Genomic DNA, 23,989 nt, shown 5'->3' with positions numbered 1-23,989 from the left:
TTTCACTAGTTTGGGTCCCGGGCAAACGTCTAATCTCTCTTTTGGGTCACAGACTAAAACGTTTGGGAACCACTGCTGTAGGACAATGAATGCCAGGTGGTCTAAAAGTTCTCTGTAAGTGACCACAAAGCTACCTGCGAATTGTCCTACTGCAGTAAACCAAACCAATTTGGGAAAATGAAAACTAAAACAAAGAATCTTTTTGACCTAGGTCTGATGATGGACACCATGTGGAAATAGTCAGCTACCTGGGCTAGCGTTTCTAGCTAGCCTAAGGTCTGTCTGAATATTTGCTTGTGTAAAACATCCTGTAGTGATGTTCTACAGTTAGAGAGAGAATGCAGCAGCAGGTGTTGGCTGGCATCTACACTGGCAGACTGTTAGAGCTGTGATGGTAGTTGGCACAGCTCCACTAGCATGAACAGTAGTGGGCAGGGACGTGCTGGCCATTGGGAAAAGCGGGACAACTCCCGAAAGGCTGGTTCATTTCCTGGCCGGTCCAGGCCGGCCATTAGGAAAAAATTAAAAATAAAATGTCGGCCTTCGTTCCATTTTGGGGGCTAGGCGGCCAACAAAGTAAATCGTCACTGTCGGGCAGAAACCTCGTATCTCCAAGTTTCAAATGTATAAATTTTTTCGCAAAGCAAAGCCCTGCTTCATCGTACAAGGCCGTTGCACAAAAGTAGTGAAAACAGCAGATCTACAAGCACACAACGCCTCGCGGTGCGAGGCGTTGTGTGCTTGTAGATCGGCTGTTTTCACTAGTTTAAATCATTTTTAAAATGATAAATACAAAGCAAACGGTTTTGGACATACAAGGTTTCCAACCGACAACGACGAAATATAACTCATGTACAGTAATTGGTCCACTGGCTTGTCACTTGTCATGATCTGAAATGGCAAATCTTTGAGTAGCAGCAGCGCTAGAGAGAGAGATCTCTATAGCGCGCAATGAGGGCCTCTCCAACTATTTTTCCCGGGCTGAATCAGGGGCCCAGCACGTCCCTGGTAGTGGGGCTTCGTCTGCACTGTAACCCAAACTCACAACTGGCCAGTGGTGGACAAAGAACTCTGATTCTTTACTTAAAGGAGCTATAGTCAACCTTTTCTTGAAAAACGGACGCTAAAATAAAAATAATGTTTCGAAGATATTTTATAAAAAAGATTAAGCTTCATATTATGTGTTTCTAAACATTATTTTTATTTTAGCGTCGGTTTTTCAAGAACAAGTTGACTATAACTCCTTTAAGTAAAAGTAGTAATTCTTTCACAGAGTAAAAATACGTTGATCAAGTAAATGTCCTGCAGTCAAAAATCTTAGTTAAATGTATAGGCATCAGATTATGCTTAAAGTAGCTAAAGTCAAATTACCCATATTGCAGAGTGTCTATTTCAGAATCAAACATATCTTGTTATTGGACAATAATGACTGATTATTCATCACTTAAACTCTATTTTATCTCATATAGATCTGCTATTTTAAATGTTCTTTTTTTCCCTTCTTTTTATTAATTCTGATTCATAATTTTACTTAAATCTGCAAAGTAAGTAGTAACTAGTTGTCAAATAAATGTAGTGAAGTACAAAAGTGCAATATCCGCCTCTGAGATGTAGTGGAGTGGAAGTATAAACATTAAACAAATTGAAATACTCCAGTGAAGTAAAAGTGCCTTGCAAAACTGTACTTAAGTACAGTACCTGAGTAAATGTACTCAGTTACTTTCCACCACTGCTCACACAACTGGCACACCCGTAGTTGAAGGACACACAACAACTAATACTGTACCTGCATGTCGTCACCGTTGGGTAGAAACCTTGTATGTCCAAAACCCTTCCTTTTTTATTATCATTTTCAAAACGAGTTAAAGGATTAGTTCACCCACAAAATGACTTTTTTTTCCCTATTGATTACTCATGCCATGGAGACTTGAGTTTAATAATATGCTTAGTTTTTTGTCACATTCCTAAGACAAAAAAAATAAATAAAAAAATAAAATAAATAAAAGTACCCTGACGGTTTCCCCATCCACTGCCATTCATTTGGGTCCCCAAACAGGGCCATGCATTTGGGTCCCCATCCAGAATCAATGGGGGTATACATTTTTGCCATAGGAATGCGACAAATACAAAACAATAATATTGAACTCAAGTCCCCATGGGGTGAGTAATCAATAGAAAAAAAGTCATTTTGGGGAATTAGGGCTTTAGTTTACAAAAGAACATTGGAGATACGAGGTTTATGCCCGACAGTGACGATGTGTGCATGCGTGCGTGCTTTTGTGTTGCGACTGTGCGTGTCTTTGTGTGTCTTTGTGTGTGTGTGTGTGTGTGTGTGTGTGTGTGTGTGTGTGTGTGTGTGTGTGTGTGTGTGTGTGCGTGTGCGTGTGCGTGTGTGTGTGCGTGTGCGTGCGGTGTACAGACGCAGAGCGTAACTCCAGGGACAGAGAGAGGAGCAGCACGCTGGCCGTCCCGGAGCAGCAGAGGGCGGCCCAGCTCCGCTCCCGCTCCGTGTCCCCGCACAGGGAGGACACGGCCCGCTCACGCTCCAGGCCCGCCCACGTACCCATGCAGAGGTCAGGCCCTGTCACAGTTGTTACACACACACCGCCCGGTCGCAGATTATTATTTCGATAATCGCCATTTGGTTTTGCGTAACTGTCATCATCGTTTCCACATTGGAAAATGTTTGTTCGGCAGATCTGCGAGCTTACAACACGTGATTGTGTTGTACACTTGTATATCAGCTACTTCCACTATTTTTTTTGTTTAAGTTATTTTTCATAACTACCCTGAAATGTAGAGAAATTTAGATGTTAAGACTTGGTTATTAGTCTGAAAAAGTTTGCTTTGATGCTGGGTTGGATTGTGTACCAGCTAGCAATGTCTATTGTTCTGTTCTCTTCACTTTGTCCTGCCGTGTGTGTGTATGTGCACGTGTGTGTGTGTGTGTGTGTGCACACATGTGCATGTGTGTGTGTGTGTTTGTGTATGAGTGTGTGCATGCATGTGTTTGTTTGTTTGTTTGTTTGTTTGCGCATGAGTGTGTACGTGTGTGTGTGTGTGTGTGTGTGTGTGTGTGTGTGTGTGCATCTGCCTGTTTATGAAGAGCTCATTATAGACAAATTCTCAATTATGCCTTATTGAACTTTCGTACTTCCCTGGTACATACAGGTACATTCAGTAAACGAAAAAAGTTGTGGAAAAGTTAACTTTTTTCAGAAATATGCTTCTTTTGTTAACTTTTTTCAGAAATATGCTTCTTTTGATTCAAACAAATATATCACATTATGGGCAATGCATCCTGGATACAAGAAAGTTAAAATCTTTGAATTATATTATTATTATTTACCAGGAGTCTGGATGAGATCCACCAGAACCGCCATCACTCCCACTCTCCCTCCCGGTACCATGACTCCCACCTGGAGCACCAGCGGTCCGGTGACTCCGACTATGAATACTCAGAGGACAGGTAACCTCATTAACATGACTACTGGGGGCTCCTGTGGAGCAGGGCCACGCTGTCTCTTGGACAGTTATGACCTAAAGCAGTGGTTTTGAACCCTTTTCATATCAACAAGGTCCATTTGTTGTGCATGTGAGCCACAGACCCAAAGCGTAGAATATTGTGTTATCGTTGAATAAGATTTTGTCCACAATTCCATGCTGTATTGATGTGGTACCATAGGAGAGATAACAGGCAAACGTTGAACAAAATAACAATTCTTCTACAAATGGACCCATTTGGTTTCATTTTACTTTCTCAAGAGTCAAAGATCTATAAGGGTCCATTTGGTGTACCAACTCTCCATCATTTAGCTGGGGACCACACCAGCTACACCACACCTTGAACACCTTCAAGGACCACTGGTTGAAAACCACTGCCCTAAAGATCCAAGTGTCAATGTAACTCTTATTATCTCATTTAGTAGTCGTGTCATGCTAGTTGTGTTTAGAAAAGACAGAAGGTGGTGCAGTGGTAAAGTACACACCCACCACCACAGCGTCTGTGGGTTCGAGTCCAATGTGGTGCGTTCGGTTTTGTCGAGCGTCTGGGGCGGCACCTGTCAGCAGGGAGCGTTGGGGCGGGAGCAATAGGTCGGAGGCTCCACGTCCTGCCCAGTAGGGGCTCCTCACTGGCAGATGATCCAATAGGATGGATAGGACAACACATTGAAATGTGTGAAGGGAGGTATCAATTGGCATAACGACTGAAAAAGGGTAAAAATACAGAAAGAAAGAAAGAAAGAAAGAAAGAAAGAAACATACAAGCAAACAAACAAATCACTGTGAAATAGAAAAAGTTACCTGAGCTTTTTGTTCTCTGAGAATTAAAGATGAAAAATGTATACATATACATACAATATACAGTTATGTTTTTTTATTACTTTATTATTATTTTCTTCTTTCTTTCGCACAGCTTTAAACAGGGGCTGGGCTATGATTTCTCTTTCGTATTTCCTTTAGGACGGTCTTAAAATGTAACGGCATTGGTGATATTTCTGAAAAGGTCGAGCCTCGCTTTAGCTTCCGAGAGAGTATTGTGAGGCCATAGCACTAATTCCCTACTAATACTACTAACAGTCTAAAACAACTGACACCATGATTTATTGAACTTATCTCATTCTCTAATACTGAATGCTTTGAAATATCAGAATTATGATTTCCTGATTTCTCTCATTCATAATCCCACTACTTGCTTGTCTGAGTTGTCATCCTCTTCTGTTGTGTTTTCCTTTATTTTGTTTCTTGGGTTTGTTTTTGATTGTTTTAACCCATCGTCATGGTGACAGTGAGGTCCTGGAGATTCACAGGGCTGTCCGGGGCGGGAGTGCCGAGTGCCTGCACACAAACAGGTAAAAGAAAAAGAAAAACTACAACAACCATTCACCCATTTAGGCCTAGAATTATTGAATGCTTTAACCAGTGAAAAATAGCAGATATACAAGCTCACAGCGCGGCACCGAGTGCCGCGCTGCGAGCTTGTAGATCTGCTATTTTTGAAAAAGTCGTGAAAATGTGTGCAAATCTTTGAATAATATGTATTTTCAAAGCGAACGGTTGTAACTCAATTTTGCTTCTGGGTGGTCCCTGGAACTAGATATTTTGAAATGGGGGTCCGTGGCCAAATAAATATCGTTTTGGGGGTCCTTCACATGAAAAAGTTTGAGAACCACTGACATAGTAGTCTCTCAAGAACAGACTAACTGAGCTCCAGTTAAGTGAAAAGGACCTTCTCTTTGACGACGGCTGGCCAGATTGCTGACATAGAAACATAGGTTTTTTCCAAAAATCTTAGAAGGATTCAAAAGACACTTATAGAATCGGGTCAAAATTCAAATTTTCACGATTTTTCAAAAATAGCAGATCTACAAGCTCGCAGCGCGGCACTCGGTGCCGCGTTGTGAGCTTGTATATCTGCTATTTGTTTTTATATTTAAAGCATAAAATATTGCGTCATAATGTGTTCAGGCCTAAATGGGTTAATCAGTGTTATTTTTAGCCTACTTGCCATTTTATCACCCATGCTCATTATACTTCAGTAACTCCACATGTAACACTCTTAATGTCGTAACCCGAATGTGTCTTTTACAATGTATGCTTGTTAAAGCTGCTCTTCGGTCATTCTGTGGAGTAGCTTGAGCTTGCATCTGCATAAATAGGTTTAAAGGGTCATGTCATGTTTCACAAGCCAAGTGACATGTGTACATGTACCCAAAGGATGGAGACAGCGTTGTCACTCAGTCAACACTGTCTCATGCAAAAAAAAACACACATACACATGCACACACTCACACACGCACACTGATCAATCCGCATCTGAGGATTACACAAGTGTTCAGATGTTTACCTCACACAAGGCAAATCTCAGAATTGTGTTTTCCATGGATGTGTGTATTCATGGCATCTTGTATGTTTTCTCCACTTTTGTCTCTTTTCTTCCTTTTACGTGCATGATCTTTTCTACACTCACTCCACCAGGGGTGCAGGTAGACACAGCAACAACACACTGCCCCCCAAAATGCCCCTGTTAGTAAACGGTATCCATAAAGACATGTACAGGTAAGCCTATTTAGGAAAGAAAAAAGAAAAGGAAAAGAAACAAGCATTACAAGCGTTGATCCTTTTCTGCCCTCACCCAGTTTTCCCTGTCAACCATGGGGACTTGTGGAGTACCCTGCAGCAGTGGTTCTCAAAGTACCTTGACAGGGTTTCAAATGGACCCCTACGGGCCTGTAACTCTGAGAGTTATGGGCGTCCTTGATATTAAAAGGTTTGAGAGCCACTGCCCTACAGTAGACTACAGTATGTTGGCCATTACATTGAAACCATGTTCTATCAATGTAATCATAGCCCAAGTGTCTCACAGAGCTTTGCTTGTCTTTACTGGGGTCTAACTGTATTGCTAAGTTCCATTGTCCTGGTGCCGCTATTACTAACCGTTATCCCCTTATCTCATGTGTTCCTACAACATACTAATGTAATGTTGATCCTAGTGTCATAATTTGCGGCAAAACACATCAGAGCGTAATATTGTTACGGTATGTTAGCGTTCTCTTTTCCTCGTCACCGACAGACACATTAGAGATCTGAGTACTACAGACGCATCATCGTTATCAGCTAGATTTAAAGCCTTGTTCCTTGTTGCGTAGCCACTAGACAGACAGAGCAGACCTAATGCATCACATGAGCTATTACTGTATTTCATTGTACTGTATAATACTCTAAGCCACTGTCCACCACTCGGGTAGATACGTACTTTATTCTCTAGAGAGCTCCAATGGTTTCTCTCCACCACGTGCAGTCCCAACAGCTTTAGAGCTTCAGATTGCGTTATATAATCAGCATTACATCTAATCTTCCTAGGTCCAGATGTAACATGTGGGGGCGATCCACGCAGCGAGGAAAGAGGATATGCCATACTACTATGCTATTATGTCATGAATTTACCCTTTCTGAGTTCACACGCAGGATACTGATACTGTAATGTTGATTTAGGACGTACAGTACATGTATGTGCAGTGGTCACACACGGTACATTAAGTTAACTTTTAACATGGCGTCGTTGTCGGGTGGAAACCTTGTATCTCCAAAACCGTTGGTTTTGTATTTATCATTTTAAAAATGAATTAAACTAGTGAAAACAGCCGATCTACAAGCACACAACGCCTTGCACCGCGAGGCGTTGTGTGCTTGTAGATCGGCTGTTTTCACTAGTCTTGTGCGACAGTTTTGTATGATGAAGCAGGGCTTTACTTTATGAAAAAACATACAAATTTGAACTTGGAGGTTCAAGGTTTCTGCCCGACAGTGACGATGGTATGCCACCTACCACCCAGATCAATGTTGAGAAACACCATTGCATTGCATTCCTTTTCCTTTGTAAATATTTGCTCTCATTTCATACCACCACAACATGCAATTCCTGCTTCTCTCTTGGTTTTATTCACTTACGTAATCATCTCCCCCCCCCGTATTTGACATTTATTTTATCCTAACCAAATGTCTTTGCACGTTACTTTCTTTTTATTTGCCGCTCACATTTATGTTTTTCTCTTGGTTTCCTGCATGCATGTCCGTACTGCCCGGCCCTTGCCGTAGTTCCACCCTTCCTGCATGTCTAAAGAGCAAGCCTCCCTGTAAGCAGGACACGGGCAACAGCATGCCTCGTAATGTCCTAACGCACCGCGTGCTCCGATTCACTGACGAGGTTACAGCTAGGTAAGAGTGTAACGCACCAGCCTGATTTATACTTGCGCTGGCATTGTGCGCCAGAATAGCCGATCTACCAATTGCTCACAGCAGCGCAGCGCAGCGCGTTGTGAGCTTGTAGATGGACAATTTTAGACACACAGCAAAGTATAAATTAAGCAATACACCTTTCGCTTCAAAGGATCCGTGCACACCACAAAGTTGTTCTGTTCTAAACAGTGGTTTCAACCTGTGGGTCGGGACCCCCAGGGGGGTCCCCAAATTATTTTGGGGGGTCCCCAGATGATTAACTTAATGTGCAGCATTGTTTTCTCACTACAACAGTAAACAAACCAACATACATTCTAAGTGTATAGAGGGTATCTGTACATTTCTAAAGTGACAATTTAAGGACTTTTTAATACCTCTAAAATGACAAATCAAACATTGGCCAAACTGTCAAATATTAGAGGCAGAAATTGTGAAAATAGCCGATCTACATGCTCACAAGGCGTTGTGAGCATGTAGATCTGCTATTTTCACAACAGAACCGTGTTATACAAAATGTAAGGCCTCAACTCTTAGCGCTCGCCATGGTGGGGCCAGTCGGTCCCCCAGTTAAAATATGATTATTTTGGGGGTCGCGGCCTGAAAAGGTTGAGAACCACTGCCATAGGCTATGCAGAGGCTTGAGCATGGACTGTCAACTGCACGGTATCAAACATACAGTAGATTCAACTGTTACTGTAAATGATTGCTGTTATTATTTGTGCAAGGAGTGCATTTAGCCTGTGTGCGGCAGCATGTGCCGTGTCATCATGCCATGGCAGGAAGTGGGCCATCTGTTAACCAGAGATGCTTCAAAATAAAGCAACAATGAACAAACATACTGTACAGCTGTCAGCACACCCACCACTCAGTGGTGTAAAGTAACAAGTACATTTACTTAAGTACTGTACTTAAGTACACTTTTGAGTTAGTTGTACGTTACTTGAGTATTTCCAATTTTCCAATACTTTTACTTCTACTCTGCTACATCTCAGATCCAAATATTGTACTTTTTCTCCACTACATTTATTTGAAAACTCTAGTTGCTAGTTACTTTGCAGATATCAATTATGATATTTTACAACAACATACATAAACCACTTTAGCCCTATTTTATACCTAGGCTATTTGAAAATAGCCGATCTACAAGATGCGACGCGTTGTGAGCTCGTAGATCTGCTATTTTCAAACATTTTGTACTTTACTTTTGGTACTTTAAGTACATTTTGATGCCAACACTCTCATACTTTCATACTTACATTTTGAATTCTGGACTTTTACTTGTAACAGAGGATTTCTACATTGCAGTATTGATACTTTTAGTTAAGTGAAAAATGTGACCATACGGAAGACAACAAAGGGCTACATGATGAAAGTGCTATTCCTCTCCTCTTTGTCATCTCACTCACTCACACACATGCATATGCACGCACACACGCACACACACGCACATACAGTCACGAGTGGTCTGCTCACCCACTTAGATCTGGTTCCCATGGCAACCTCGACAACCTTCCATGTGAGTGGACTAGAACGGTATGGCTGCGAGGACTGACTGCCTGTGATATACGGAGACAGAGCAGTCAGAGCCCACTATGATTTGTCGTACGACCGTGCTCGCTCAAAATAATTTACTTGACATTTTTACTTGAAATGTAGTATGTATTTGCAAAATAAAAGATTTTGTGTTGTGGTTTTTAGGTATTTTCGGCAAGCGATATAATCGTACTATACAACAAAGTGTAAACTGGACTTTATACTGCCCTGTCTGACGGCCTTCTTCTTTGTCTCATTTCTCCCTCCCCCTCTCTTTAAAATTACCTCCCTCCTCTTCTTTCTCCTTTTTCCCAATTCACCCTTTTCTTTCACCCTCTGCTCTCTCCTCCATCTTTGCATTTCTCTCTCTCTCTCTCTCTCTCTCTCTCTCTCTCTCTCTCCCTCTCTCTCCTTGTCTGTCTGTCTGTCTGTCTGTCTGTCTGTCTATTTCTTATGGTGTTGTGTGTGTGTGTGTGTGTGTGTGTGTGTGTGTGTGTGTGTGTGTGTGTGTGTGTGTGTGTGTGTGTGTGTGTGTGTGTGTGTGTGTGTCTCTCTCTCTCTCTCTCTCTCTCTCTCTCTCTCTCTCTCTCTCTCTCTCTCTCTCTCTCTCTCTCTCTCTCTCTCTCTCTCTCTCTCTGACTCGGCCCCTCCCCTGCAGTGACCTGCAGCCATCATTGGACAGAGTGAGGAGTGCCAGCACCACCTGCCTGAGACCAGACAACAACTTCCACTCTCCCGACAGAGACAGAGACAGAGACAGAGACAGAGACAGGTACCTCACATTCAATTCCTTCATCATTTACACAGGACTGAACCATGGCCTAACCTTAACCATAGCAACAGTTCTACCTACAGTAACTGTAACTGAAACAGTGCCTAAAGATCTGTATGTGTGTGTCACACACACACGCACGCACGCACGCACGCATGCACACACACACACACACACACACACACACACACACACACACACACACACACACACACACACACACACACACACACACACACAAGATTATCTTGCTACAGACAATTGTTTTTGGCTGAAAACCCTTTTTGGATTCTTTTGCACAAAGTAGTGCACTGCAATAGAGGGCGCCAGATCCCTTTGAGTCACACCCTACCACTACTTCCTGTTTATCCACAGAGCATTGATTCTAGTTGTTTTCTCCATTAGATTAAAGTGCTTTCTTTTCACTTTTTTCAACTTTTATTACTTGTCAAAATACATTTTATTTGTCTGCCTCATCATCCCAAGTAATGAAAGTTGAAAAAAGTGAAAAGAAATCGAATGGAGAAAATGACTAGAATCAATGCTCCGTGGATGAACAGGAAGTAGTGGTAGGGTGTGACTAAAAGGGATCTGGCGCCCTCTATCTTGCAGTGCACTACTTTGTGCAAAAGGAGAATTTCCATCCTCACAATATTCACAGTTAGTGAATATGAAACATATCTCTCATTTCAATGAAGAGTGACAAAGAGGCAGCAGTGTTCAATAGTTACAAAAGGACAAAAGGTTCACTAAAGCCAGGTTCTCTGGGTACAGTAGCATTACACCCCTCTTATCTTTTGCCATACCAACATTTCACTATTTCATATGGTAATATGGACAAAATATCAGAATATTTTTGACCAAATACCCCAATATCGATATTGTGGATAATATTGTATTGTGTATTGTAAAATGGTGAAAATAGCCAATCTACAAGCTCACAATGCGTCACAATGAGACATGTTGGGAGCAGATCAGCTATTTTCTTTTTGGCTAGTTACAAATACTTTAACATTTGTGAAAGTGTAAATCAGGGTGTTTGAAACCTGGAAAAAACACTCATAGGCTATATCACGATATTACGCACAATATCACAAAATCCAAAATCACAAACGATATATTATGTAGTCTCATTTCACAATATCGATATATCAATTGCCCAACCCTACTTCCTACCCTGGACTGTCCCAATATTCACCATCTGCGTTTGCTGGTTTTCCTGCCTGCTGGGCATGCTACCTCTGCCTGGCCCTCCATCCATACCTTCAGGTCCTCCAACTCTTTGCCCCGCAGGAGACCCCCAAGTCCCAGGATCTTAGTAGAGCATGCCTCCCCTGAGGAAGACAGGTACCACAACTGATGACCCCCTCCCCCTTTTTTGTCACCCCTTGGGGCCTCTGCAAACGCGCTATATTCTCCCGAACCAGTTTTCCTGTAGTGCAGGGGTCTTCAACGTTTCCAAGCCAAGGACCCCTTGGTTGAGAGAGAGATGAAGCAGGGACCCCCACAATATAGTTTAATCGTTTGACAGGACAATCATCAGTGTATTTTGGGTTCATGTCAATTTGTGTTTTCAGATATTTAACCACTTGAACCGTCAATACTTGCACTTGAACTTTCACCCTGTACTTAGTGTGCTCTTGGTTCCCCTCTACACCAAACCTCTTTGCTGAAAATAGGCAATCTGCTATTTTTGGCTAAAGTTCTCAGAATAAAGACACTAGGGTTCAAGTGGTTAATATAAAAAAGGAGGAAAAAAAGTTTCTATAACACAATGATTTGGAGGCCCCCTGTAGTAACTCTGAGGACCCCCTAGGGGTCCCGGACCCCCTGTTGAAGACCCATGCTGTAGTGTGTAGAGAGCAGTGGTTCTCAAATCTAACTCTGAGAGTGTACAAATGGAACCAAATGGACCCATTGCAGATATAGATCTGTAAAGGGTACATTTGGAACCCCCTCAAGAAACCCATTTTGAGAACCACAGCGTAGAGCTTGCCTTTTTCCAATGATTTATTGTTATGATCTTGTGCCGCTGTGTCTTTTCCCCTTTCCTGTTTCTGCTTGCAGGGGTGTCGCACCACTATTGAAAAATATCAGATATACAAGCTCACAGCGCGGCACCGAGTGCCACGCTGCAAGTTTTTTTTTTTATATGCTATTTTTGAAACTTTTTGCAAGTCTTTGAATATTTCAAATCCGTCTCAGTTTTTTTTTTTTTTTTTAACCTATGTTTCTATGTCAGTGGTGCTCAAACTTTTTCATTTCGAGTTACAAATGTTTGCACACATTTTCATGACGTTTAAAAAAATAGCAGCTCTACAAGCTCGCAGCGCGGCACTCGGTGCCGCGCTGTGAGCTTGTATATCTGCTATTTTTCAATGGCTAAAGTATAAAATAATTCCAGTCCCCTCCACCTTGGGCCCTAGTAACTCAGTGAGTCTCAGTCCCACTTCCCCCCCCCTTGTGACGTCCCCGTCTGCTTGTGGCATAACATTGTGTAATAGTTCTCTTCTGCAGCTCCTATTCTCGCTGCTATTCTCCTCCCTTTCATGATGAATTATCTGACCTTTTTTGGGTGTGTTTGATAGACATTTTCTTAAATACTGTACATATTTTCACACTCAACATCCGACACGTCACTTTATTTATTTTTGTTTTTTGTTTATCCTTTCTGTTTATACATCCCCCATTTTATGTCACCCCGCCGACCACCTCCCCCCTCCCCCCTCCCCCCTCCCCTATCTGGTGTGGTTCCGGGTTTGCCGTAAACAGGCAGCCAGGAAACTCAGACAGGCAAAACTGTCAAAAGGGCTGCAAGAAAGGCCTGGAGGGTGACAGGTAAGACCACATACTCACTCATTCACTCACCAGTGTTGTTTTTGACAGCAAATATTGATTTAGTTTTAGTCATATTCTTTTGAATAAAGTGTAATTTAGTTTTAGTCATAATTTAGTCACCTGAAAAGTTTTCGTTTTTGTCTAATTTTAGCCGACTACATTTCATAAGATTTTAGGCGACTAAATCTACAGTTGATTTAGTCAACTGAAATGTATTTTGGCAGGCCTTGCTAGCGTCGTAATGACTGATTTTACACTTGGTTGCGTGCTGGAAATAGCCGATCTACAAGCTCACAACGCGTCGCGCTGCACACGTTGTGAGCTTGTAGATCTGGTATTTTCAACACGCAACACCTGAGAGCAACCAAACATAAAATGACTCTCTTCTCCAATCTCCACTAGTCCCTCCCTAACGTTTTAGTCTAGTTTTTATTTTGTTGACGAAATTATCAATATATTTAGTCTTAGTTGTAGTCATCACAGCTTAGATTTTATTTTGTTTTATTTAGTTTTCGTCAGTGAAAAAATAACGCAGTCGACAAACATTGTTCGTCATAGTTTTAGTCGACGAAATCAACACTGTCACTCACTCACTCACTCACTCACTCACTCACTCACTCACTCACTCACTCACCTCATCCCCCTTCATACACCCCCCATTCACTTTCTTCTCCTCTCTCGCTATGAGTGAAGCTATCCATTCAATTACTGTATTGCTGGATGTCAAATCTGGCATATTGATTTTTCCATATTGATTGTTCACTGAACACCTCACAAACTCCACACATAAGGGCTTTGGAAAGAAGAAAATGTTTAACCACAATCCACAGTTAATTAATGCTGTTGTGTCACGAGGCCTTCAAGTTCATGTTATTCTTACAGTTTTTCCCAATCGCTAAGTTGCATTTCTTGAAACTCTAACCTCAATCCCAAATCCCCAAACCAGTACAAAATAAACTATAACAAACAAAATGATAACCATGCGTCAAATAGCATACTGTAAGTCAGTCAATCGCTACAACAATGTCACCAAGCCAGGGGTCATCACCATGCTGGCTTGTGGTGGATATCTTTGTCAAAATTACTTTTTTGCCACGGACATAGAAAATGAGACATTAATATTACCAGAAATACATGAAGAGATAGTCATAACAGGTCTGTAACTCTGAGAGTGTTCAAATAAATAAGTGTCATACATATTCTGAAGAAAACAGACTGATATTTAATAATTGGGTCAAATTAATGGTGTGTAAAAAAAGAAAGTCTCTAATTTGCCACAGTCAAAACCAAGTCTTGGCACGGACACATCGCGTGTTGTAAGCCCTGACATTCAAAATGCTAAGTATTTGCTTAAAAAATGTACAGCTTGTGTGTTGCTCTCATTGTAAGAAGTAAATAAAAACAGTGCAGTTAAGTTATTCTCGACTCTCATTGGACATCCATTCTGTCCTCCCTGCGTATCTGTTCTCTGTGTGCCCCTCTCCTCCTGCCCCACCACCACACACTTGGACACCTCTTGCACGGCTCCAATCCACTCTTTGTCAAATCCTGCCCCATTTTGCCCTTGTTACTATATATTTTTCATAGCCTCATTATTGCTATTTAAAGTACCAAAAGAAAAACTTCTAAGTGATATTAATAAAAAGGGAACAAAAAAGTACAGTAGTTACATTGCAAAACAGGGGTTTCCCCCCGAAAATACATGTTTTAATTAGTTTAATCTTCTGAAACAGGCAGAGGACAGAGAGTAAGAGAGAAAGCGCAGTGCATCTTGGGTAGGAAGTTGTGGAGTTATAGGCTGGGCTGTCAACATAACATGTATTTTAATTGTAATTCTGCCCATTTAAAGCTATACTGTGTAAGTTGCTCAACTAGTGGTCAGTAGCTCTATAGCAAACCTCGGTCGCGTCCACGTCTTTTGGCCGTTTTTCGCCGCGGACACCCCTGCGTCTGCCTCCACCTCGCCGAGATCTATCTTTAGAGGGGTCCCTGGTTCCTGTGCGTTCAGGCATTCCGGAGAAACAGACTCCTTCACCCATGCTTCACCGTTCACCCGAGTATAGAGACACACGGGAGACTACAAATATGGCCGCCCTAGCGACCCCACTTCAAGATGCGCTGTGATTGGCTGGCAGTGTATAACCCTCGCTGTGATTGGCCGGTAGTGTATGATGACGTCATTTTGCAGCGAAATTCTCCCCCCCTCACGGCTCATAGAAAACATATAAAGAGAAGGCTTTTGAAGCTGAAAATATCGGAGTGGGTGTTCTAAAACTTTAGCGATTTAACAGTTAGGACAATTTTAAGATTTGTTTTATAAAAAAAGTTACATGGTATAACTTTAAAATATATTTACCCAATCGAATATCTTAGTTACATCATTGTCGTTCATGTGAACTAGTTTGTTGAAGCTTATTCATTATAATTATCGAAATCGCTATGACCGCGCAGCGCCGTACTGCGCCCCGGCCGTGCTCCGCATCACGGCACCGCGGTGAAAGAACGAAAGGACTTTCTCCCACTGCATAACTCCACCCCCGGTAGCGAAAAGTGAATGATTTTTTTCTGGTTGGCCAGTCAGAGTCTCAGGGACCAATCAGAAGGCTGACAAACGGTGAATTGCCACCTGATTCTTGATCCATTTTTATGTAAAATTAGAAACCGTTCACTGGAGCCCTTGGCGTTTTAACCTTTGGGAATTGACAGTATTTGTTCTCAGTTACTGTTCTATGGCGTGAAGGGAATTTACTCACTCGCTCCAATCACCCATCATGCTGGTCAAATATCTTTTGTAAACAATGCTCATTGTACGTAGTATTTTGCATACAGTGATTGTACCCACCAGGGACGGACTGGGACTAAAATTCAGCCCTGGCATCTTAGCCCAGACCAGCCCTCACAACCAGCGCGCACGCAGATACTCTACCGACTCATCCGGTCGAGGCACATACAAATACACAAGCTCTTAATACCACAACTTTTACAGAACAACATAAATGATAACTACACAACCCACAGGCAACTACACAATCCATAAATTGTATAAGTTAGCGTACAGTTCTCACCAACAAGGGGAGTATGAACATGACTGCATGTCAAAATGTGCATGCAATAAGAAATTTGGCTTGTTAGCTAATGAATGGAAAATAAGTATATTGATCATTGAAGTGGACACGCTTGGGTTATATTATATTTTAGAAATGTGCATTTCATTGCTCAATATGCAGTAAATGCTACTGTATAGGTAGGTAGTAACAATACCTACAAGGGGCCGTTACTACTTATTGGCATCAGCTGCCAGCTGGACACAGAGTCTGACACAATCACCTCCCCTCTGCAGGGCTCTGTGTCTGTCTCATTTCTCCAAAAGCCCTTGAATATGATTGAAAATGATTAAGGATTACTGCGATTATGGTAAGCGTACGTTTCATATCGCACTCACCTTACCTGTAACTTTCACTACTCCCCGAAAATATTTTTAGATTTTTTTTTTCTTTTTTTTTTTTTTCTTTTTTTTTGGCCCCCCAGCCCTCTGGCCTAGCGGCCCACCGGGCATATGCCCGGTATGCCAGATGCCCAGTCCGCCCCTGGTACCCACTGAGCAACTGTGTCAGGGCAAATAGGAAATGTACATGGCCAAATGAGAAGAAAAATAAGAGCGTTTTGCATTCTGTACACATTGAGAAGTCAAATTGTGTATTGACCAATCGCTTTAATGGTGGGGTTTGGAGGCACTGTTAAAGGAGTAGTTCAGCCCCCAGAATTACTTTTTTTCACGCCATGGCGATTTGAGTTGTTTGAGTTGTTTTTTGTTGCATCCCTAAGGCAACAATTTGATTACAATACATTTACCCCCAATGGGGGTACATTTACTATACTCAAATTATCGTCTTAGGAATGCGACACAAACCAAACATTTTTATTGAACTGAAGTCTCCATGAGTAATCAATATGAAAAAAAAAAGTCATTTTGGGGGTGAACTACTCCTTTAATACAGTGGTTCTCAACCTGTGGGTCGGGACCCCCAGGGGGGTCTCCAAATTATTTGGGGGGGTCCCCAGATGATTACAACGCCTCGCGTTGTGAGGCATTGTGAGCATGTAGATCTGTATAACAATAGAACCGTGTTATACAAAATGTAATTCCTCAACTCTTAGTGCTCGTCAGGTTGGGGGGGTCCCCATTTAAAATATGATTATTTTGGGGGTCGCGGCCTGAAAAGGTTGAGAACCACTGCTTTAAGAGAACAAGGTTTTTTCAAGAAATGCAATCCAAGCGACTGAGGAAAACTGTAAATTGTCCTGAAGTCCTATTTGTTTTTCCTCAATGAGATTTCATTGACTTTCATTGCATGCATTTTAATTTGAGCATGCTTTCTCTCATTATTTGTGTTTATATTTGTTTTACTGCTTTCATATTTTATGTCTGTTTTCTTTTCCTTTCGTTGTCTGCCCGTTACCGGCAGCCGTATCCAGCCTACCTCTATCCTTAGAGGTAGTAGAGGGAGAGGCGCCCCACTGAGACCCTTTGGCCAGACGGCCCTGGCCCTGGCCCCAAACCAACCACGGCTGGAGAGGTGCATGCTGCTGCCCAAACCAGGCCATACCCATCTCCACCTCCCCTTTGTGCTGCTGCAGGGGTGTCTCACCAAATTCTGGGCCCTGGGTACAAGGGTTCACGGCGGACCCCCCATGAACGCATTATTACGCATTATTTTGTGCTTTAACTATTGAAAAATAGCAGATATACAAGCTCACAGCGCGGCACTCGAGCTCGTAGATCAGCTATTTTAGAAAAATCGTGGAAATGAAATCGTCTTTGAATATTTCAAATCCTTCTAAGGTTTTTTGAAAAACCTATGTTTTTATGTCAGTGGTCTTCAAACATTTTCATGTGAAGGACCCCCAAAATTATATGTATTTGGCCACGGACCCCCATCTCAAAATATTTAGTTCCAGGGACCCCCAGAAGCAAAATCTGAGTTACAAATGTTCGCTTAAAAAATTCATACAGTACATTCAAAGATTGCACAAATTTTCACGACTTTTATTTTCCACTATTTTCACGGCTTGTAGATCTGCTATTTAGCAGATCTACAAGCTTGTATATCTGCTATTTAGCAGATCTACAAGCTTGTATATCTGCTATTTTTCAATAGCTAAAGTATAAAATAATTGGGCCCTAGTATCCCCCCCCCCCCTTGTGACGCCCCTGTGCTGCGGTCCCGTCTATCCTGAGTGTTACTGTCATTTGTAAATCTGAGAGTGTAACATTATTTACAGTAAATGGACATTAACTTTGGCAGTGGTTCTCAAACTTTCCCCGTTACAGACCTGTATAAGGATTTGGAACCCCCTCAAAGACCACTGTCAGGGGCCTTTTCCACCGGCAAAGAACCGGTTCTGGTCCTTTCTCCCGCCTATGGCATGAACCAGAGGTGAGCTTTTCCACCGAGAACCGGAGTTGTTTCCGAACCATAAAAGTTGGTTCCGAACGGGAACCACAAAATCCTTGGTTCCTCTGGTTCAATCATGGTTCAATCTGGTGGAAACGCAAGCCGGTTCGCAAGAACGAACCAAGGTTCCAAGAAAGTCGAACCGGCACTGGTTCTGGAACCAAGGTTCTTTTGGTGGAAAAGGCCCCTGAAATAGGACATTAGCTGTGACTATTAGCCAAAATACTGTATGCGGGTAAAAACGTTCAATGCCATCACTTCTTACCCTCTCTTTTATCTATGCCTGATAAATCTAATCCTCTCCTTTCCTAAACGTAGCACCTCTAATGCTGGTAATCACTTTCCTGCTTCGTGTGATTTAGTTGTGGGATTACTAAGCTCAGATGTGATGACTAGATATGCACGTTGTAGTGTGTTCTCATCTCCCTGCGTTCTCTCTCTCTCTGCTTGGTTCCACCAGAGCGCACGCCCACGACAGCCCTTCCCCTCCAACGGGGACTCCCCCATCAGGTCGCAGGGGCCGACAGCTGCCACAGCTCCCTGCCAAGAGTAGCAGCATAGAGCAAGGTATGCTGCGTGTGTGTGTGGGTACAAGGATTCACTGCGTTATGTTTCTACTGTATGTCAGTGGTGCTCAAACCTTTTCATGTGAAGGACCCCCAAAATGATATGTATTTGGCCACGGACCCCCATCTCAAAATATTTAATTCCAGAGACCCCCTAAATACATATATCCAAAGGTTTTTTAAGTCTTTTCAAAAATAGCAGATGTACAAGCTTGCAGCGCGGCACAGTGAGCTTGTACTGTATATCTGCTATTTTTCAATAGCTAAAGAATAAAATAATTAAGGCCCCCTCCACCTTGGGCCCTAGTAACTCATTTATTACTTGGGAATTATGTTCAATATATGAGCGGGTGTGTGTACACGTGTGTTTTGTTATAATTACTCCGGGTCCGCTCCATGTGGTTAATACCACATATTTATACCAAACATCACGGCGGGTCAAAAATCTGTGGTTCTACATATTTTGGATAAATTCTTCGGTTTTTACACGTGTGAGAACCACCTTCATGTGGCGCGCGGCCCCAACGGGAGCAGAATTGGAGCGGAGAGCGGGTCGGCACATAAATAACGTGCATGTCTACTATGCATGGCGATGGATTTACCGTACGTAGTTTCTCACCCAAAACGTACACAAAATCAACCATAGGTAACTATAAATGGCCCTTTACCCTTCTTATACACAGAGATGTCCTAAATGGTCTTTGCTATACTAACATGAGTTAAGTTAAGAGAGAGAGAGTCCATCTATCCAGGGGTCTTCAATGTTTTCAGGCCAAGGACCCCTTAGTTGAGAGAGAGATGAAGCAGGGACCCCCACAACCTTTTCATACTGTAGATTCCATATAGTTTCATTCAATTGTTTGACAGCACGATCATCTGTGTATTTTGGATTCATGTCAATTTGTGTTTTCAGATATTTTAACCACTTGAACCGGCAATACTTAATAAACTTGACCTTTCACTCTGTACTTAGTCTGCTCTTTTTACCCTCTAGTCTACACCAAACCTCTTTGCCGAAAATAGCCGATCTACAAGCTCACAACGCCTCGCTTTGCGAGGCGTTGTGAGCTTGTAGATCTGCTAGTTTTGGCTAAAGTTATCAGAATATGGACGCTAGGGTTCAAGTGGTTAATATAAAAAAGGAGAAGAAAAAGTCACACAAAGATTTTAAGGACCCCCTGTAGTAACCCCCTTAGGGGTCCCGGACCCCCTGTTGAAGACCCCTGGTTTATACTAAGACGTGTGTGCGTACGTGTTGTCCTTGTGGGAAACAAAGGTCTGGCACCTTTAGGATAGTTAAACCAGAAATAACAAGGACGGTTAGCAAGTTGCTGTTTTAATTTTCAAGATGAATCTGATCCATTGCCTGTAAAAGTATGTTTTACTGTTCTCCCCTTCCTGTCCTCACACCGTGTGTTCGTTCTGTTACTAACGCTCCATGAAGAACATGTACATAATAAACCTGGTGAAAAAGGTAACTCTATAAAACCACTTTGATTTCACAGCTCTTTGCCTCAAAATGTATGGCTGACACAACCACAACCACCCAGCAGGCCGGGGTCAATAACACTCTATAATCCTGACTGTTTGTTTAACTCACAGATCATCGCTGTCGGGTGGAAATATGTTTTATTATCATTTTTTTAAATTAAATAAAAGTGTGCTATTTTCAATATTTTTGTGCAACATACAGAAATACGGGGATATGAGGTTTCTGCCTGACAGCAATGACATATTTAGTTTAGAAAACAAGCAATGTTACATTTGCACACAAAATTAACATTGAGGATTATTTGAAAATACTTTTCAGAATTTTCTTTGTGGTATTTACATGCCAGATACTGTAGATGGGTGTGCTACAAAGGACAAATGAACTATGTTTGTGGACAAAATCAATTTTGATCATAGTAGACTATTGGAATTTGGAAAAGTCTGATTTGGTATGAGGCTGTGATTGACAAGCAAGCTCACCTGACAAATACATGATCGAACGGAAACCACACCTATCTGTATCTGCAGTAACTACTTGACCCGAGTCTGATTTCACAGCTCTTCTATTCTGTGCACCTGCCACATATGGTAGCTGGAGTAATACTGTAAGTGCACAGCATGCTCCACCTAGTGTTTGGAAACGGCTCCTGCATCCTCCGCTCTCTGCCTATGCCTATAACCTTGCATTAGTCCAATTGGACTCTACTTTCTTGTTCTTTCTCTTTATGCTCTCTCTCTCTCTCTCTCTCTCTCTCTCTCTCTCTCTCTCTCTCTCTCTCTCTCTCTCTCTCTCTCTCTCTCTCTCTCTCCTAGCCCTTGCTGTAGAGGAGCGAGCCCGACAATTGCAGATGAAAGTACATTCCTACAGGCCTTCAGCCTCCCACGACCCTGAGACCGACCTCAAGACCAAAAGGGAGGTCAGCATCAATATGTCTTCATTCCATCTATGTACTTTTTCTGTGCCAAACTAAACCAAACCAAACCTAAATGACTCTGAAATATACTGGGCAGGTCTCCGTACTCATTCATGACAGTTGCTGGAACTGTGCTGTGTGTGCAGAAATGTCTTAGTCCAGCATAGTTTGTGTAAAGAGACTTCTGGTATTGTTCCAGACTTGCACTTCCACAGTAGTTTTTGATAATGCACTTGACTCCTGACATTGTCATATTGGAGGGATTTCAATTTGTTAACGACTTAAGCCCTACTGTATATACGTCATTATTTTGTCGTTTGACGAATAGTGAAAATAGCCGATCTACAAGCTCACAATGTGTCGCGTGATGCGACGTTTGGTGAGCTTGTAGATCTTCTATTTTCACTTTTTATGAACACTTTGAAATGTTTGAACCTATGATGACATTCCCAAAATAGGGACACCTGGTTAAAAGTGTTTTTTGGACCCCATCCATCATGCCTGCACAGACCTGTTGCCTCAATGTAAAAGAATACATTATGATGTCTTAATTGATCTATTTTTTACATGGAAAATGTAAATATGAGTTGGAAGGACAGTGCTAAAAGATTATTATTAGAGACTAATTGGTACTCTGTGCCATCTAGTGCGGGTGACTTGGGATGCCCTTAAGGCTCTGCTTAAAAGACACATTATCATTCAGCATACTTAGTTCTATCAAAGGATTAATGCTCAAGAATGCTAGAAATAAAAGGAAATAAAATAGAGACATAATAGAGCTGAAGTGTGATCTGAAGTGATGAATGTTACATAGCAGCCTGGGAGAAGAACTGATCCACCAGAAGATAGAATTACATTTATTTTGAGTCAGGGGACAAGGCAGGAAATCTACTTGCCAGTTACAGTACATAAAACAGAGGGAGTCAGCTGTCAGATACCTGACTGGTGCCATATTTACTGTAGATATTAAGACATTTAAATACATTTACGTTGATGTGTATAGACTAGAGGGTATGCGCATGCATAAAGTGAATGGCACATCGAGTGGCAAACTGAGTGGCAAAGTGAGTTTAACGTTGTTTCATACAATCAGATAGGACATTTCTGTTTGGATGTATGAGCTGTCAAGGCAAGAAAGTATTTTTTTGCCACTTAGTACTCTTTCCCGCATAACTTCCGGGTATGATGATGATGTCACACGCATACCCTTCTACTGATAAAGAAATTCATAGAAGTTATTATTGCCACTAGGGTTACCTAAATTGTCAGAGCCAAGAGAATTTCTTGACTCAGAAATAACTAAGGACCATCTTATAGAAATGATGAATGCCTTGCCTGCAGGTAATAATACACAGGGGCCTGATGGTTATACTGGAGAACTGTGTCAGAGCTTTTACAGGCTGAGGCATTAGAGAGGGGTGCACTGCCCCCATCTTTGAAGCAGGCACTGATTGTTCTTGCTCATGAGACGGGTAAAGACTTATGATTGAAAAGAATACCACTCAATTTCTTTAATTCAGACGGATGTTATAATATTCAAAAATCATAGCAAACCGGTTAAACAAGGTAATTGTCTACTGGAGTTCATTTGTGATCTTAGCTTTGCGTCCCTATCTGAACTATTTTGGTGAAAATAGCAGATCTACCAGCTCACAATGCAGTGTTGTGAGTTTGTAAATAGGCCGTGTTCAGCAAACATAGTTTGTTCAGAGCGAAATACTAGGGGATCTAGTATAGAGCTCTGGGGGGCCCCGTCAATGTAAGATGATTAATTAATTAATAATATGCATATCTATCATGGCGTCTCCGGTAGACGCCATTTCTCTAGATGCAAAAAAGGCAAAGGTTGAATGGGGATACAATTCTGAGAGTATGCGTTTGGAGGCACCTTCTTAAAGTAGATTCTTTTGAGGATTGTCTCAGTTCTTCAGATAACTGCAACTTCGCCAATTTGCTGTTGAGGACCTTCGTATCTAGTACACCAGCTCCCAAAGCCGCGGAGTTATTAGATAAAGTATTAATGAGCTTTGGGAAAGGCCACGAGGCGTCCGTATATTAATCTATGATGATTCAAAGCCTGGGTAATGGGGCCGTGTCAGCTCTCAAGACGACATGGGAAAGGGACCTGAACCTGAAATTGGATGACGAGGAGTGGGATAGGATCTGTACTAAGAACATTAAAACATACTCAAGGGATGCAAGGGTACACGTCATTCAATTTAAGATTATACTATAGCTTCTACATGGACTCCCTCCAGTTTGTTTAGGCTTATTTATTTGGCTTAAGAGCCATGCTAAACTGCTGGTGATGCAAGTCCGAGGAGATTCACCTAAAGCATGTCTTGTGGTAACTGTGACAAAGTTCAAGAGTTTTTGGCTTGGATGATCTCTGTGAGATTTCAGAGACCCAAATGTGTTTCAACCCCAGATTATTTGTTTTAGATGATGGAATGTCTTAATGGGAGGAGAAAAACACATACATTAAAAGACAGATTCTTCTCAGGAGATGTAAAACTGAGGGGGTGCCTTCAGTCTCCTTCTTCTTCTTTCGTGTATCATCGTCCTTGATGATTGGGTGGCGACATTTGTTTCACATTTGCCTTCAGTCCATAATGGATTACTGAAATGGCAAGAGTGGCAGTATAAAAACAAGCTGAAGCATAAAGTAGGGTTAAAGTG

At 41.9% G+C, this 23,989-nt stretch overlaps 1 protein-coding gene across 2 annotated transcripts in view; it reads left to right on the top strand.

Moving 5' to 3' along the window:
* The window catches only part of rims1b (regulating synaptic membrane exocytosis 1b), a gene marked incomplete at both ends in the record, with an annotated part of 122,629 nt that overhangs the window by 82,208 nt on the left and 16,432 nt on the right, over positions 1-23,989 (top strand). Inside the window, 9 exons of one of the 2 annotated variants that reach the window (XM_080722816.1) lie at positions 2,420-2,573; positions 3,353-3,469; positions 4,791-4,853; positions 7,600-7,719; positions 9,932-10,045; positions 12,839-12,883; positions 17,350-17,460; positions 18,818-18,906; positions 21,210-21,313. In XM_080722816.1, the coding sequence (XP_080578942.1) occupies positions 2,420-2,573; positions 3,353-3,469; positions 4,791-4,853; positions 7,600-7,719; positions 9,932-10,045; positions 12,839-12,883; positions 17,350-17,460; positions 18,818-18,906; positions 21,210-21,313 (917 nt within the window). Of the gene's footprint in view, positions 1-2,419; positions 2,574-3,352; positions 3,470-4,790; positions 4,854-5,979; positions 6,061-7,599; positions 7,720-9,931; positions 10,046-11,314; positions 11,393-12,838; positions 12,884-17,349; positions 17,461-18,799; positions 18,907-21,209; positions 21,314-23,989 lie in introns of both variants that reach the window. The other variant, XM_080722815.1, reaches the window with a different exon arrangement.

Source organism: Nannobrachium achirus, assembly GCF_963921795.1.
Source record: "Nannobrachium achirus genome assembly, chromosome: 3".
NCBI lineage: Eukaryota > Metazoa > Chordata > Actinopteri > Myctophiformes > Myctophidae > Nannobrachium > Nannobrachium achirus.
Note: the sequence above shows the minus strand (reverse complement) of the source record. Positions and strands in the feature narration are given on the sequence as shown.